Source organism: Dipodomys spectabilis, unplaced genomic scaffold, assembly GCF_019054845.1.
Source record: "Dipodomys spectabilis isolate Male_0828 unplaced genomic scaffold, ASM1905484v1 ptg000145l, whole genome shotgun sequence".
Classification (NCBI taxonomy): Eukaryota; Metazoa; Chordata; class Mammalia; order Rodentia; family Heteromyidae; genus Dipodomys; species Dipodomys spectabilis.
Window position 1 is genome coordinate 15,298,598 of NW_024870822.1, and position 16,452 is coordinate 15,315,049.

The following is a 16,452-nucleotide window of genomic DNA, read 5'->3' on the forward strand; positions in this document are numbered from 1 at the left end:
CTGACTGGCCTCTCAAATTTTTCCTTTCCTACTGGCCATGACTTGACCATGGGCAATTACTTTGCATCATGGTGCCTTTTCTTTCATGTGTAGTTAAAGGGGCTGGGAATGTGGATTAGAGGTATTATGCTTGCCTAGCACGCATGAATCCCTGGGTTTGTTCCTCAGTACCACATAAACAGAAAAAGCCAGAAGTGGCACTGTGGCTCAAATGGTAGAGTGCTAGCTTTGAGCAAAAGAAGCTCAGGGACAGTTCTCAGGTCCTGAGTTCAAGCCCCAGAACTGGCAAAACAAACACACACACACATACACAGAGTACATTTGTAGTTAAAACTGCACATAAATTTGGAGCAGAATGAGCATTCTTGAATATCCAAGAATCATAAGTTTCAAGATAAGAACTTGCTGTCTTCTGGAGGCTGTAAGGTTTTCAATATTAAAAGGTGTGTGTGTGTGTGTGTGTGTGTGTGTGTGTGTGTGTGTGTGTGTGTGTATGTGTGTGTGTGTGTGTGTGTGTGTGTGTGTGTGTGTGTGTGTGTGTGTGTGTGCCTATGGCAATTAAAGAGACTCAGGTGATGTCTTAGACAGTAAACAAGAATTTTTCGCCATAACATTTACACAGGTGCAGGAGCAGTGCTTCTGTATCTCATCACTAAGAAGCTAATAATAGATAAGAGACCACATATCACTCCTAGGTGGTAGCACAGTCTATCCAGACTCAGTTTTACTTGCTAGACAATTTAGCGTGAAAATATTTAAAAGTTAGGTTTTGTTTTGAAGCTGCAAAAATCAACCATTTTTCTAATAGAAGGTACATTTAAGAACGATAAACATCCTTTGATTCCATAATTCATGGAAAGTCAGAGGTTATGGGGATTATCTTACTCAACTTCCTGACAGGGAAGGCAAAACTGAAGCACTCTAAATAACAAAGTAATGTGCCCAAAGTTGAGGTAAGAATATTTTCTTGCTATTAATATAAATTTGGAATTCAAACTTGATAATTTATTGAATTTTTATCAGTTCAGAAAGAACAATTCCAAATTTCATGTAAACACTGTCTTCAGAAAACACACCCAGAACAGCAATTACTGGAAGATGGGTTTTGTGGTGAGAACTTCTAGCAATTGGCCCAAAGTGGGTGCCTGAGGATTTACCTGTGATGGTTCCCTAGATGTGAAGGAGTTCATGCTCTTTTCTTCACATATTCCACTCCTATGAACAGGGCTCCCCCTGTTAGTGTTGATAAAGCTCCTGGGATGGCCACTGGGGAAGCAGTGAGATATTTGCTATGGCTTCCAGGCACCAGCCCTGGGAAGCTTGAGGCCCAGGTCCTAGGTGCCCTAGGTGGAGTCTCTGGCTTCCTCTTTCTTAGTGGGATCCTTTTTCTTCAAACCTATACTCTCATGGCTTGGTCTAAATCCTTGCACATTAGTGGTGCCGATAAATAAATACTACTGAAAAAGTAGACTTCAATTTGGCAATTTCTTTTTTGGTAGCCATATCCCAGAGGTTTTTGTTTGTTTGTTTTTGGTAAGAAAATTTGGTGGAGCTTTATTGAGTAAGTAAGCAAACAGGCAAGCAGACAAACAGAAAGGAGGAGGCACACTCTAGCAGAGTGTGGGTGCTCTCCAAGGGAGAGAGACACAGAAAGTTTTATTCTAGGAAAAAGTTTATCTACCAGCTAATGGCTAGAAGACCATCTCCAAGCTTTCTTAGCAGATAATGGCTTAAATAAGCCTTCCCTGAGATTACTACAGATAAAAACCTTAAGATGAAAGACAGGATCCGTGATAAAAATTTCAAAGGAGATGATAAATTAGAGAGAGAAATTTGGGAGCTGGTGAGGTGAAGTAGCAAGAATAGAAACAAGAGTTTGAAGGTCCTTCAAGTCAGACCCTCTGAACAATCACTGGAGTCTTTTTGCTCACTCTAGTCATAAGAAAAAACAAATGGGCCTTTAACTTGATTCTGGCACAATCTTTTATTTTCAAGGGCTGTACAGTTATTTCTATTACATAGCCCAGAAACTTGGCACTATCAAATCCCGTATTACTAAAACATGTGCTTCCATTCAATTAAAGGCTAAAAAATTAATAAAGATTTTTAAATTGTTGTTCCTGTAAGCATTTCCAGATTAATGTCATTAAGACAATGTATAGGTATAAAAAGCACTACTGAACCAATCAAAAAGTACTGAAAATCCAAATATACTTAATTATACTTGACTCTTGTTCTGTAGGACCCTCATTGATGACATCTAGTATTTAGGAGCTATGTGTACATATTTATTGCTTTTCATAGATTTCTTTCAAACTTATTTTTTGAATGGCTATTATGTATGAAGCACTGACTTAGGTACTAAAAATGAAAATTAAAGTTTTTATCTCTAGGAGTTTATATTGTAAATACAATCCTCAGAAAACCTAATCCGCACTACAACTCTGTAAAGTAGGGACAGCTATTCTTTCTACTATACAGATAAACTGAGGCAAACAGAAAAAACTCACTTTTAGCAGGGCACTGGTAGCTCACGCCTATAGTACTAGCTACTCAGGAGACTGAAATCTGAGGATCTCAGTTCAAAGCCAGCCAGGGCAAGAATGTCTGTGAGACTCTTATTTCCAATTTACCACCAGAAAACCAGAAGTGGAGCTGTGGCTCAAAGTGGTAGAGCACCAGCCTTAGCAAAAGAGCTCAGGGACAGTGCCCAGGCCTGAGCTCAAACCCTATAATTTCTCCTTCAAAAAAAGAAAAAGAAGAAGAAAAAGTGAGCTTTTCTTTTTCAGCAGATACCCAAAACTATTCACATACTCTACTTTGTTACCACTAAAAGCACAATTTGATTTTAACAAAGCAGCTAGTGCATGGTGTATCATAACAAATTGTTATTTGTGAATTTCAAATCATATCCCTGACTAATGGATCCTCTTATAATGGAAATGCTCTCTTCCAGAGAAATGCTAATATTTTATTCTTGACACATTTGGTAAAAGTACCCAAGTTCCTAAGATCATAGTCATACAGCATTGATTTATACTCACTGTAGAATAAATGGACGATGTGCTGGAAACCAGGGACAGTGAGGATCCATGAACTGTGGAAAGAAAAAGAAAAGGTGATTGTACATTGCCTACTATAGAACCATATAAACAGGGGAGGAGGGGAGGAGAGGAGGAAACAGCACAGCAGGACATTATTGGGCTCAGCATGGCCCAAGGTCAGTGACTTCTGACCAAAGAACAGTATCAAATAATTTGCTATCACTACATTTTTCTTATGACCTTCTAAATACATTTTTCTTAACTATTAAAATAAGATATGAAAAATAAAATAAAATAAAATAAAATAAGATATGGTTGCAGATTAGCAGTGTTCAAGTGCACAAAAATGTTAAGAAGCAGGTTCATCATAACTTACTGTAATGGCTCTTAATTTCACCACCCAGGGGCAACCTGCTACCATTTCAGAATATTTCTTTTTTTTTTTTTTATTGTGAAAATACTGTACAGAAGGGTTACAATTACATGGGCAAGATAATGAGTACATTTCTTATCAAGCATTGTAGCCTCCTCCTTTGTTTCCCCTTCCCATCCTCTCCCCACCCCACCCCCCATTTCAGAATATTTCATTCCACTCTTTTCCCCCCACTAGGGTTGAGATTGTGTTGCATATATTTATTTTTCATACCTTACTGTCAGCTGTCACTTGTATGGGCAAAAAGAAGAGCAGATTATTTTGAACCTAAAGGACTGTTGGCCATAGTAAACTCACTTTAGATGACCACAAAGTAGAATTATTAGTTTAAAAAAGATATGCAGTTAAGTATAAGTTCTTCCATTTCCATGTGCACAAAGTGACAAGGACTATCCTCTTTTCCTGTTCTAGAACAGAACTTTGGATTTACAACCTTTAGTTACCGCCCCCCCCCCACCCTTCCTGTCTCTAGCCAGTAAAGCCATTTTACTAATTGTTCTAATGGTAAACCATGGTCTTTTCTCGAACAGAGTATTCTGGCTACATTCTCTATGTGGAAGCCAAGTTCTTATTGTCTTAGCAACCTCTTGAACTTGTTTGAAAGGTAGAACCATTCCTCTTTTAAAGCCTTCACAGGCCTCCCCATGGCGCACAGCTCTCCTGACCCTAGGAAACATCTATATTCCCATGCATCTCACCTGTGTGGGATAAACTGTGGCCTGAAGCAGGAGGTTGAGGAGTGATTTTCCACATGCACTAACCGCCCAAGTAGAAAACCTCAACTTGGCTTAACTATTGGCAGAAGCAAACTGCCAACAAGGTATCTGATGAACAGCTTTGCCTAACACTCAGGCAACCTGTCTGTGGTTGTTTTTTTTTTTTCCCCAGTAACCCTTCCCTGACCTTTCGTTCTTTCTTGTGTGTTCCCATCACATCATGCATTCTTGTAGTTCCTCCCCATCATTCTCTATATGGTACTTTTCTTCTTCCATGTTTTTGCCAATGCAGTTCTCTTTGCTTACGGCTTCCCAGTACCGCCTATCTGAATCAGGAGCAGTTCCTCATAAGGCCTTCCTCTTTTCCCAGACTACCACCAGCAAAGGCTTCCTCTGTCCTTTACCCACACAGTCTTTGGCTTGTCATTCCCATCCATTCTTCTTAGCAATGTTGAGCTTAGATCTTTACCTCAATCCCTGACGGTCGGACTCATGTCTCATAAAAAAAGTTTAAGATGTTAATGGCCAATAGTGTTTTTCAGTATTAGTATGTTCACATATTCACAAAGGTTTCGAAAGCCCCTACCTAGCAGCCAAATGTTCCAAAAGAGTAACTCCTTTCAGGTCCATGACCCAGGACTATAGCAAAGGTAGTATATGGGAGTTGGGTGAGGAGATTTGGGTAACATGGGGCCACCCTTCAATCACACTTGTGCAACAAGCCTGCCCAAAGCTGTGGTATGGACTTGACTGTTGGAAATAGTGTTCTTTCTTCAATTCCCATATCTCACACACATAAACTCATTGTAATCTTGGGGCCAATGCAGAAGAACACATCTGGCAGGCTTCATGTGAAGGTCACTATTTTTCTCTGTAATTAACTCCTCTTACTTGGTAAACAGCAACAACAATGCTGTAGTCCAAACAAATACTCTTTGAATTCCAGAGTCAATCCAAACCAGAACCTTGTGTATGTGGAATGGATCCTTTTGGACACTAAGATGCTGTTAAGAGTTATAAAACCCAAATGGCTAAAACATATCATGTGCTTTTCCTCTCTGCACCTCCACAATTTTATGGAGAATATCTAAGCCATCTCTGTCATTGTGGAAAATGAAACCCAGAATGATTGAATGACTTACTTAAGATCACATTGTAATTGAATAATTGGATCTGTGGACTAGGAGTTTGTGGACTACCCTTAAATGATCTATTTTACTGGGTTTATTTATTTGCTTATTTGTTTTTAAAGCCTTTTGTTATCATCTACACAAAGGCAGAAACAAGGACTAAGGTTTGAGAAGAGGTTTAGGTAGAGATAGAAGAACCATTAGACAGCAAGGAACATGTGGACGTATTCTAGCTAAGAAAGTAATTGAGTACCTCTGATTCTCTCTCTCTCCTCCTTCCTCTTTCTTTATACAGCTTTATACAAATTACAGCACTTTCTTATTAAGACTATTATTTATATTGATCCTCATCATCTTAGGAGAATTTTCAGGTTACAATCTCAAGATATGCAGGAGTTTCTAACCTTAATCAGTGAACATACTAAGGTCCAGAACAGTGAGGTACCATGAATAAGCATATAGCTCTCAGGAGCAGGAGAATGTGAATCTAAGGCATCTGCTCCAGTTTTCATTCCACAGTCAGGTACTAAGGAAAGAGTCAGGGAAAGAGATAGCCAAGACCAGCCTTGCCTCCCAGCCAGCAAAGGAGGCATAATAAGGAAGAGAATATCTAGGACCAGAGTTTGCCTCAGGTCAACAAAATAAAAGAACCCAAGTGAACCAGATGTCAAAGAACTCAGTACAAAGACAGAGAGCAATGAATCAAGAAGTTTAGGATCTCTTTCAGACTACAAGTACCTTCAGTTCCAATTTTGTCATTAAAAAAAGAAAAGATGACAATAGCCCTTGGGGAGAAGGATACAAGGTAACAACTACAACAATAGCTACCATTGATTAAGCACTTAACAATAAGCCCCTTTCTTAGTTATCTGCCAAATGCTTTCCAGGATTTACCTTACCTAATCTATACTTCAGTCCCCTGAGGCAAGTACAATTATTACCAACATTTTAGTGAATAGGAAAGAGGCAGATTAGGGTCAAGTTCATTACCCAAAGTCACAATGCTAAACTGTAGAAGTGTTGGGATTTCTATTACGACTGTAACTCAGGAGTTAGAGGCACTAATCATTATGGGATTTTTTTTTTTTTTTTAGTCCAAAGAAAGACATCCTTTTTTTTTTTTGGTGGGTTGTGGGGTCTGAACGCTCCCTCAGCTCTTCAGGTTAAAGCTAGTGCTCTACCATTTGAGCTACAGTGCCACTTCCGGCTTTTTCTGCTTATGTGGTGCTAAAGAATCGAACCCAGGGCCTCATACATGCAAGGCAAGCATTCTACCACTGAGCTACCTTCCCAGCCTGACATCCATTTTTTTTTTTTTTTTTTGCCAGTTGTGCGGCCTGAACTTCGGGCCTGGGTGCTGTCCCTGAGCTCTTCAGCTCAAGGCTAGCACTCTACCACTTGAGCCACAGTGCCACTTCCAGCTTTTTCTGCTTATGTGGTGCTGAGGAATTGAACCCAGGGCCTCATGCATGCGAGGCAAGTGCTCTACCACTGAGCCACCTTCCCAGCTCGTGACATCCATTTTTAAAAGGCCTCAAGCATCCTTATAGTGAACATACTAAAGTTGATTTAAGATTGCATCATATGCCTGCTGTAAATTAATACACCTCAAATAACTTTTGAAAAGTTTTATCTGGGCCTTGCTTGTATCTATCTACACAGTTATGATCCCTACTTCCATCAAAATAAAAACTGTTAATTAAATTGCACAATCTCAGACAAATATGTATGCCAATTCTTCCTAAATTTTTATCTCAGTTAATGACATAGATATACTGGATGGTTACAAGAAGGTTACACTTGGTCCAAGTATGAGACATAATTTTTTCCTTAGCTATTTCTGAGGGAATTAAAATTCCAAATAATACAAACTCAGTGATTGTTGTGTAATAAAATAGCTTTGGAATAAATCAAACCAATCTGATAACAAAGAAAGATGAAAATGTTATATGCTTAAGATGAAAATGTTATATGCTTATAGTACATCAAGAGCATCCCTACCTCTTCCCCCAAAGTCTAAATTTTACCTGTGTTTCAGTCCTGTGTCATCGTGAATCATTATGCTTACAAAAGTCTAGACACTGCTTGTAGACAAGCACTTTTAATCAATGTCAGTTTGACATCCCACCTATTCCACAGTTGAGCTGCCTGACAGTTTGATTCCAGATGGGATAAATAAAAGCTATCTAACGATGATACCATATTGGTCCTGGGCCTTTGAGCAATGTGTGCTTGTTTGGACAAGTTTTAGTACTGAACATGATTCACTCAGGTGCATGCACGACAGAAAAGATGAATACACAAGACACACAGCACAAGACATACTCCATATGCAAGAGAACACGATGGGGCCAGGCTCAGCTAGCATATGGACCAGAAAAAAATTCAAGACAACTTGCCTCCTCCCTTCCCTTAGCATCAGGATATCCCTTTACTATAATGAGTGGTTATAGTATTAATTTCCAGTTCTTAAATCTAAGAGAATGTCCTCAGCCACTCAGGCTCCTTGCTTCTTAATCCTCTGGGCTAGTGCTTCCCATATATGGATTTACAGAGTTAAGTCTGCTCACTGCATGTCACTGGATGCAAATGATACATAAATCAGGGGTCGCCAAGTACTGAGTCGCCATGAAGATTAACTGAGAGCAACTGTTTTGTAACTAAAGCCTTTAAATCTTCTGTTAAAGAAGAACACTCAGCAAAAGTAGATATCTTCTCTCCCTTTGATATGGGATTTCCTAAACAATCACAACTCTATTTGTTCTTTCCTATTAGAAAGATGCTGGGTATATTTCCACACTCACATAAGACAAATTTGGAAACAGAAAAAAGTAGCTACAACTCACCCCCTACATTCTGTTTTGTTATTAGTATCAAGGCACAAATACAGGTAAAGCCCTCAGCCTGGGATCTAGAATCCTCATCCTCTGCTACTTGGAGCTGCTGAGGAGCAGAACACGACATGTCATAACATTATTGTGCTAACATTTATACTTATTGTCTCAGCTAATACTTAAAATTCCATCAGATGAATGCTATTATTATTCTCATTTCTTTTCAGTGAGAAAACAGAAACACAGAAAGGTGAAGCAACTTGTTGGAGATCATATACCTAAAGAAAAATGGAGCTCTTCTAAAATTTGCTCTTCTAACTCTATATTATTATTGTTGTTGTTGTTGTTGTTGTTGTTGTTGTGTGTGTGTGTGTGTGCTGGTCCTTGGCATCCTCCCTGAGCTTTTTTTGTTCAAGGCTAGCACCCTACCAGTTGAATCACAGCTCCACTTTTGGCTTTTTGGTAGTTAATTTGAGGTAAAAGTCTCATGGACTTTCCTGCCAAACCTAGCTTTGAATCAAGATCCTCAGATCTCAGCCTACTGAGTAGCCAAGACTACAAGCATGAGTCACTGGTGCCTAGCCTCCATATTCTTTTGTTTATTTTCTTATGGTGCTAGGGATCAAAACCAGTATCTTATTTTGCATATGCCAGGCAAGCACTTTTCTGCAGAGCTACATCCCCTACATGCTTCCATTTTATTAACCTTTGATCACTGATTACCATCCCCAGAATTCTATAAGCCTAATCTTTGGGGATGTAGGTGATGTCACTATACAGCATTTTGACTACCTGCTCCCATCTAACTCATATCTCAGGTGAAGAAACAAAGGGAAAGAGAAATGAAATGAGTTATCAGGATGGCTGACAAAGCTGTCTACAGAACTTTCCTTCCATAAGTCTGATGAAAATGAACAAAACATAAAAATCCAACCCAACATTTACTGTTGGCAACCAAAGAAAGTAAAGGGCAAAACTTGGTGCAATAAAAATTTAAAACTAGGGCTGGGAAGGTGGCTCAGTGGTAGAGCGCTTGCCTTACATGCCTGAGGCCCTGGGTTCAATTCCTCAGCACCACATAAGCAAAAAGAAAAAAAAAAAAAGCCGGAAGTGGCACTGTGGCTCAAGTGGTAGAGCACTAGCCTTGAGCTGAAGAGCTGAGGACAGTGCCCAGGCCCAGAGTTCAGGCCCCACGAACTGGATCCAAAAAAAAAAAAAAAATTTTTAAACTAGGGCTTGAGAAGAGACAAGAAATACTGGGGCAGAATAGAGAGGCTCAGCTGACTGGTTCCAAAGCTGTAGGCTGTACCAGCATAGGGAGATGTACCCTGCCAAGAGGGTGAGCCAGTGGTTGGTCCTTAAGGTGAAGTACATGCCAAGAGCTGTGGTCCAAGGCCAGGACAGAAAAGCATAGAGCAGAAGGTAGTCAGTGCTAAGGGTTATCATGTTTTTAGCAACTTTGCCATTAAATCCTGGAAAGTTAATTAAAGGTCAGATTTTACTATTCAGAATTCACTACAGTTCCAGAGAAGAAAGAATTGGAAGCACTTAAAAGGTGGAGTCTCAGGACTATTAGGTGAACTTAGTACAAAGGGCTATCATGCTGTGTACTACTAACAAGTGACCTAGGAGACAGTGAGTCTCCTTTCTTACCTTCTTCGAATCCATCCCTGAAGGAGCCTGATCGGCTCATGGTTCTGCTTTTCTCATCCAGAGACATAGAGCTATTCCGGAAGCGGCTGTCAGTGTAGGGGTCATACTGCCCATCAGCATTGGACAGACTGTGGGTCCTCAGCATGGTTGGGTTGGACAGGCTCATCTGGGTGGCAGTGGTGGGACTCGCTGGAATGAAAGGAGTAGAATCAAATGTTGGAAAACTCACAGCTCTGTTTAAATCCCAGATGGGGACAAAGAAGAGATTGCTTATCACTAGCCATACATATTCCTGCCAATTCCTCTTCCTTGTCTATTTTCTAAAAGGTAGTTGCATCAGCGTTGGAGTATATACATAGAGCTAAAAATATGGGAGGGAAGGCGGGTCAGTTCCAAAACAAGGCTCTGGGCCTCAGCGTTCCAACTTGGCACGTTCAGGCAAGCCAGTGTCACCTTCCAGGCATGAGCTAATTACTCCCCGGGCTCATCTGGAACAATCTCTCTAAAGCCAAAAGCCCAAAATAGTGCAATGAGGCTTTTGATCAGATGGGAAGCATTTGTGTATGACAAGAACCTCTTGCTGCAAAGAGTTATGGCTGAGAAAGAACAATATGAACCCAGGTCTTACTGCCTTTGATGGGGAATATTTAATAATAGTTGTCTGAACAGCTTCAACACTAAGAGGAACACTTCCCTTCCCTAACACTAGCTCTCCGATTGAATCTGTGTTAGCAATGCACAATATTTTCTGAGGCAAAGAGTTAAAGCTCACTTGAATACAAGCCACAACTATCCTTAAAGATTGACTTTCTTATATGGTTTTGTGGGGTTTTTTTGGTCGGTCATGGAGCCTGAACTCTGGGCCTGGGTGCTGTCCCTCAGCTCTTCAGATCAAGGCTAGCACTCTACCACTTGAGCCACAGCATTACTTCCAGCTTTCTCTGCTTATGTGGTGTTGAGGAATCAAACCCAGGGCCTCATGTATGCAAGGCAAGTGCTCTACCACTGAGCCACCTAGAAAAAGTCTGAAGTGAGTCTAGAAGCCCTTTCCCGCCCCACCCCCACTCCCACGGCCCCAAATCATTCTTCCAAACTCAGTTCCATCCTATCACCTTCAAGTAACTTTGGCCAATAATGTCAGCAAGCACCAAGCTGTCCTTTTTCTAACTGCATGTAATACTTATTACATTCAATTTGGACTGTTCTCTTTTGCCCTGTCTCATAGGTCTTCATGAGTGTGTCTGTCTCAACATAAAACAAAACAAAAAACAAAACAAACCAGGCACCAGTGGCTCACACATGTCATCCTAGCTACTCAGGAGGCTGAGATCTGAGGATCTCAGTTCAAAGCCAGGAAAGTCTGTGAGACTCTTATCTCTAATTAACCACCAGAAAACTGGAAGTGGCACTGTGGCTCAAGTGGTAGAGTGCTCTCCTTGAGCTGAAGAGCTCAGAGACAGTACCCAGGCCCAGAGTTCAAGCCCCATGACAAACCAAAAACAAAAAACAAAAAGAAAAAACCCACTGACATGCCAGCAGAGAGTGTGTTACAAATTCTTTTCCTTTCTCACTGTGCCAGTCAAAGCATTATGTCAGCAGCAGGCATTTCCAAGAATACTTATTCAATCAAAACTTCACTTTTACTTCCAGCTTAATAACAACAAGGGAGGCCAAGCTGTAAACACACTTCTTCAGGGGTCTGAGAAATAGAATGCATTCTCAAGAAAAGGATGGTTTGCTCTTTGCTATAACCTTACTTACATCAACCACAGGGGGAAAAAAAGACCAGAGTACCAAAACCTTTGCCATTTTCTCTGTCTTTTACTGTTGATCACCTATAATCAAACCACATCGTCAAGGACTAATCCGATCCTGAGCACATGGTGACCAGATGGGTTATGACCACACATCAAGAACTTCTAACTGATCGACACAGCTTATGGCAGAGGCTACTTACCAAGCTGGGAAAAGTTGAATCTTGTCCCAGAGGGGGAAGTTACACTGGAACCAGAGGAAAAGGGAGAATTGGCAGCTGTGTCCTGTAGGCCTCCAGCAGAGTGGGACCGTAACCATTCTTTTGCGTCTTCCTGTGTGCGAAGCTGGGAGGTGGGAGTATACCTGGAGACAGAAACCAAGCTGGAATGAACTATGAACAGCATTCAGGAAAATGAACTCTCCGGAGCTGATGACAAGTATATAAGAAGAAAAAAAATATTTAAAGATGATTTTTTTAAATCAGCTTAATACACACCCTTGAAACTTACAAGGTTTCTCAAAATTCCCCCCAACCCCCCTACTTGGCTGTGTTTGGAGAAAATTACAATTCCTTTTAGTTTGCAAGGAATACCTAAAGGGAAGAAGATTGGTAAATGCTCAGAAGAGCCGTCACTGGGCGTAACTGTAACATGTTGATTCATGACAGTGTCATGTCAAAGCCCTCACCTTGACAGAACTAAGGCAACAAAAAGAGCTGCTGTTAGAGCTTCGAGGAAGTTTTAATTAGGTAACTCCTGGCATCTGCACTCTACAGCCCAAGTAAGTGGCCATGAATCACAGCACGTTAGAGAGCAGGCTGTAGAAGCTGGGCTCACAAGTAGATGCTGCCTGCCATCTAGCACAAACAAGTTTTTGCAAAGATAGTTGGGTCTTCAACAGTCATGTGGCCCCTACCCTCATGCACTCTGAAATGTGTTTGGTAATGATTTATTGAAAATCTACAATGAGCCAGGCACTTTTATAGGCATTATTTAACTGAAGCCTCAGACTTACTGAGCAACACAGATGTAATTATTCCCATTTTATATTCTGGACTTAGGTGCTATGGAGTGACTGCTGATTATGTAATTAGGAGAACTGTTTAAAAACTACAGGCTTAAAGAAAGACATTGTTCTGTGATGTTATTGATGTTGTTGTTGTGTGATGTTGTTGTATTGTGTTGGCAGCCAGCTAGACAGAGAATGTCAGTGAGAAAGGGAACAGAGAAATGTTTTCATTCTCACTATCTGTCACAGATAGATATGCCCTTTCTAGGTCAAGCCATCAGTCACCATTGACTATCAATAGCTATCACAGACCCCATTTCTGCATTTTTTTTTTTTTTGAGGGAATAGTAATGGAGTTTATGCTTGCTAGGTTGTCATTCTACTTATTGCATTATGTCTCCAACTTTGTTTTCCCCTATTTTATCTCTTTCACTGGTTATATTTGATTTAGGGTCTCATGAACTATTCTGCCTGGGCTGGTCTTCGACTATGATCCTTGCACTCTCAGTATCTTGCATAGCATTATAAGTGTAAGCCAGTATCTGGCTTCCATTCTGTGTGTGTGTGTGTGTGTGTGTTCTGTGTGTGTGTGTGTGTTCTGTGTGTGTGTTCTGTGTGTGTGTGTGTGTGTGTGTGTGTGTGTGTGTGTGTGCATGCGCGCGCTCTGCCTGCCTGGGTAGTATTCTTTTTTTTTTTGGTCGGTCGTGGGGCTTGAACTCTGGGCCTGGGTGCTGTCCCTCAGCTCTTCGGCTCAAGGCGAGCGCTCTACCACTTGAGCTACAGCGCCACTTCCAGTTTTATGGTGGTTTATTGGAGATAGGGGTCTCACGGTCTCTCCTGCCCGGGCTGGCTTTGAACCGCGATCCTCAGATCCCAGCCTCCTGAGTAGCTAGGATTACAGGCGTGAGCCACCAGCGCCCGGCTTGGGTAGTATTCTTTAGTATATTTTGCTCAAGGCTAGAGCTTTACCACTTGGGTTACAACTCCACTTCTGGCTTTTTGGTGGTTAATTGGAGGTAACATTTTCATAGGCTTTCCTGCCCAGACTGGCTTTTGGACTGGCTTTGGACTGAGATCCTCATACCTCAGCCTCCTAATTACAGGCATAAGCTACAGGTACTCAGCCCCTTCTGGATTAAAAAAAAGTTTTTAAAGCCAAAGCCATACAATTTTGAGAGGACAGATCTGTTATGGAAATAAACACATCATTTCAGAATATTAATAATTAAGTCATCTTTCTTTTAGGGTAACAGTATATCAATGTAAAACCTGTATGGAATGGCTATCGTTTAAGTAACTAGTATGGTTACTGACAAGTAGCTTCATTAAGCACAATGGAAACTCTAAGTAGGGAAGGCCTTGGCAGCTGGAAGCACAGTACTAGACCTCTTACAGAAGGTCCACTGGGAGATTTAATGCGTTCCTTCTTAGATTCTCAGAATTGGCTTTACACCGAGCTCTTACTGAAAGGAAGCATTGATACCTACCTCATATTACTGTTCAAAATTATCTCAGTCTTTAGAGTTGGAGGTTATTAACTATAGACATACATGACAACAATGAAACATTTCATTCCAAGTTCCATTTTATGCAAAAGCACTTATGTATAGTGCAGGGTGAAGCAGATGCTACAAAGAACAGGGTGTTTAGAAAGCCGAAATGACTGTAAGACCATGAGAGAGCATTAGCAAATTTGGTTTCTCTGCTTGACAAAATGATGTAAATGATGTGAGCAATAGTGACTTATAGCATCCTGTTTTTAACCAAGTTGATCACCAAAACCAAGCCCAAGCCACAACTTACTATAAATGGAAAGACACTCCTTGCTAGTGTACTTTTTTATATTTTAATCCCCAAATAATCACACTAGTAGCTTGGTGAGCATCAGATGACTTATTGTTGATTAGAATATTTAGACAAGTGCAAAGTATCTGTCTTTAGCAATCTGGCATGAGTGCATTTAAATTTTAGGTTATTAGTTAGTTTATTTCATTTCAGTACTAGAACTTGATCTCAGGGCCTAGGTGCTATCCCTCAGCCTTTTCTCTCATGGATGGCACTCTATTACCAGAGCCATAGTTTCACTTCCAGCTTTTTGATGGTGATTGGAGATGAGTCTCACAGACTTCCCTGCCTGAGCTAGCTTTGAATGGTAACCCTTAGATCTCAGCCTCCTGAGTAGCTAGGATGACAGGAGTAAAACACTGGTGACTGTTGTTTTTTTTTTTTTTAATATTTTTTGTTTGCCTGGGTTTTTTTTTTAATGAGCCAAATAAGTTAGTTCATTTGTTTATGCAGTGCTGTACGTTGAACACATGACCCCATGCATGCTAAGCAAATGTTCCTCTCTTAAGCTACACTCTCAGCCCTGAAAAAGTTAAATATCATTAAATTTAGAGGAAATAATCTTCTCTTCCTTTGCCCTTGTTCTGGCTAACAAATCAGCATGCTATAAGTCGTGTCCTTTCTGTTGGAAACGGTTACATGAATACAATGATTATGAAGTGCTTGGTGATTAAACCCACTAGTCCCCACCAGAAGCAGTGACTGCTTTTTAGGCTTGCCCAGGAGTGTTTGTCATGAGATGATTTATCACATTAAGCCAGAAACAGCACAGCTCCTGCTCAAGCAAATAAGCCACAAATGAGAGATGTGAACAAGAGGGGCCAAGAGAACTGTCATCCAAAGTCCTGTTGCAATGGCCAAAGCAGAGACCCCAGCCCAGCCCCACCAGCTATGAGAGCCACACAGCCAAGCTCAAGGCCACAACAGATGGCAATGGGTACAAGGAGAGGACAGATACCTGAGTCCTTTCTTAGGCAAAGTGTTCCTATCAAGGTGCGGGTCACTGTAGGAAAGTTAAAACAAAAACAAGAACTTCAGAGAAGCACAAGGAAGGCAGGGAATGACAGGAGAGAAGGCTACAGAGGCAGAGGGTCCTGAGAAAGAAACCCCCCATCACCAGAGAATGTTCTTTTTCAACTATGCATGCAACACACATAGGTAGGCAAAACAAAACAAAAACAATCCTTGGCCTGAGCTGGCATCAGTGCATACTTTACCAACCAAGTCGTCAGTTACCCCAAGTTACTCAACTCTACTTATTCCTCTTTTTCCACATGTTCAAAGGCAACATGGGTTGCCCTGTTAGAAGCACAGCCCAGCAGCTCAACTCTGCCACACCACCACCACGACCAGAGCTGCTTCCAAAAAGGGATGCCTGACTTCCTGTACCCCTAAGTTACCCCCTCCCACACCACTGGCAATGGCTTTAAGAGGGTGAAGGGGTTTGCAGAGTTTCAAGAGGCCAACAGTCTGCATATTTGAAATTCATGTGTAATGAAGTAAATTCCAGGTCCCTCTCAAGTTCTCCTTGTTTCTGCCTAGGAAAGATGTAGCTAAGAGCTGAGCCCTGGGCTGGAGTTAGGGCATGTTACAACATGCTGGCCAATATAGTCAGGGCATTTGGATTTCCATGCACAAGGGTTTAAAGGCTTGGTTTGTAAGTCTGACAAAAATAAAGCTTTTGCTGTTGATAGGGTGAAGAAGGCTTCCATTATTTTTTTCCCCCTAGCATGTAACAACATCTGCTTGTTATATTTGGCCAAACCACTGCTCCCCCACAAATTTAAGGTCAATATCTATCTCTGAGGCCCACCCACAGCTGGGGGCAAACACAAGCTTCTTCATTTGTAAAGGCTCCACAAACTCTTTTTCATTATCATTACAGGATATGGGCACAAGCAACACGACATTTTGCACAACATAATGAGCCAAACTGCAACAAAAGACTTTGAAAGGGAGAAGAGCCAGCTGTGAGGGGAGTGTGGAGGGGTAGGAGAGGGGGGCAGAGGTGAGGGCCAAGCTACACAGTGGGTG

At 41.2% G+C, this 16,452-nt stretch overlaps 1 protein-coding gene across 1 annotated transcript in view; it reads right to left on the reverse strand.

The window, feature by feature from the left end:
- Positions 1-16,452, reverse strand: part of Nav2 (neuron navigator 2) — a 90,129-nt gene that overhangs the window by 44,314 nt on the left and 29,363 nt on the right. The window contains exons 6-9 of the mRNA XM_042691394.1: positions 15,377-15,421; positions 11,768-11,928; positions 9,811-9,999; positions 3,045-3,097 (exon numbers count right to left, since the gene is read on the reverse strand). Of these exons, the coding sequence (XP_042547328.1) occupies positions 3,045-3,097; positions 9,811-9,999; positions 11,768-11,928; positions 15,377-15,421 (448 nt within the window). The remainder of the gene's footprint in view (positions 1-3,044; positions 3,098-9,810; positions 10,000-11,767; positions 11,929-15,376; positions 15,422-16,452) is intronic.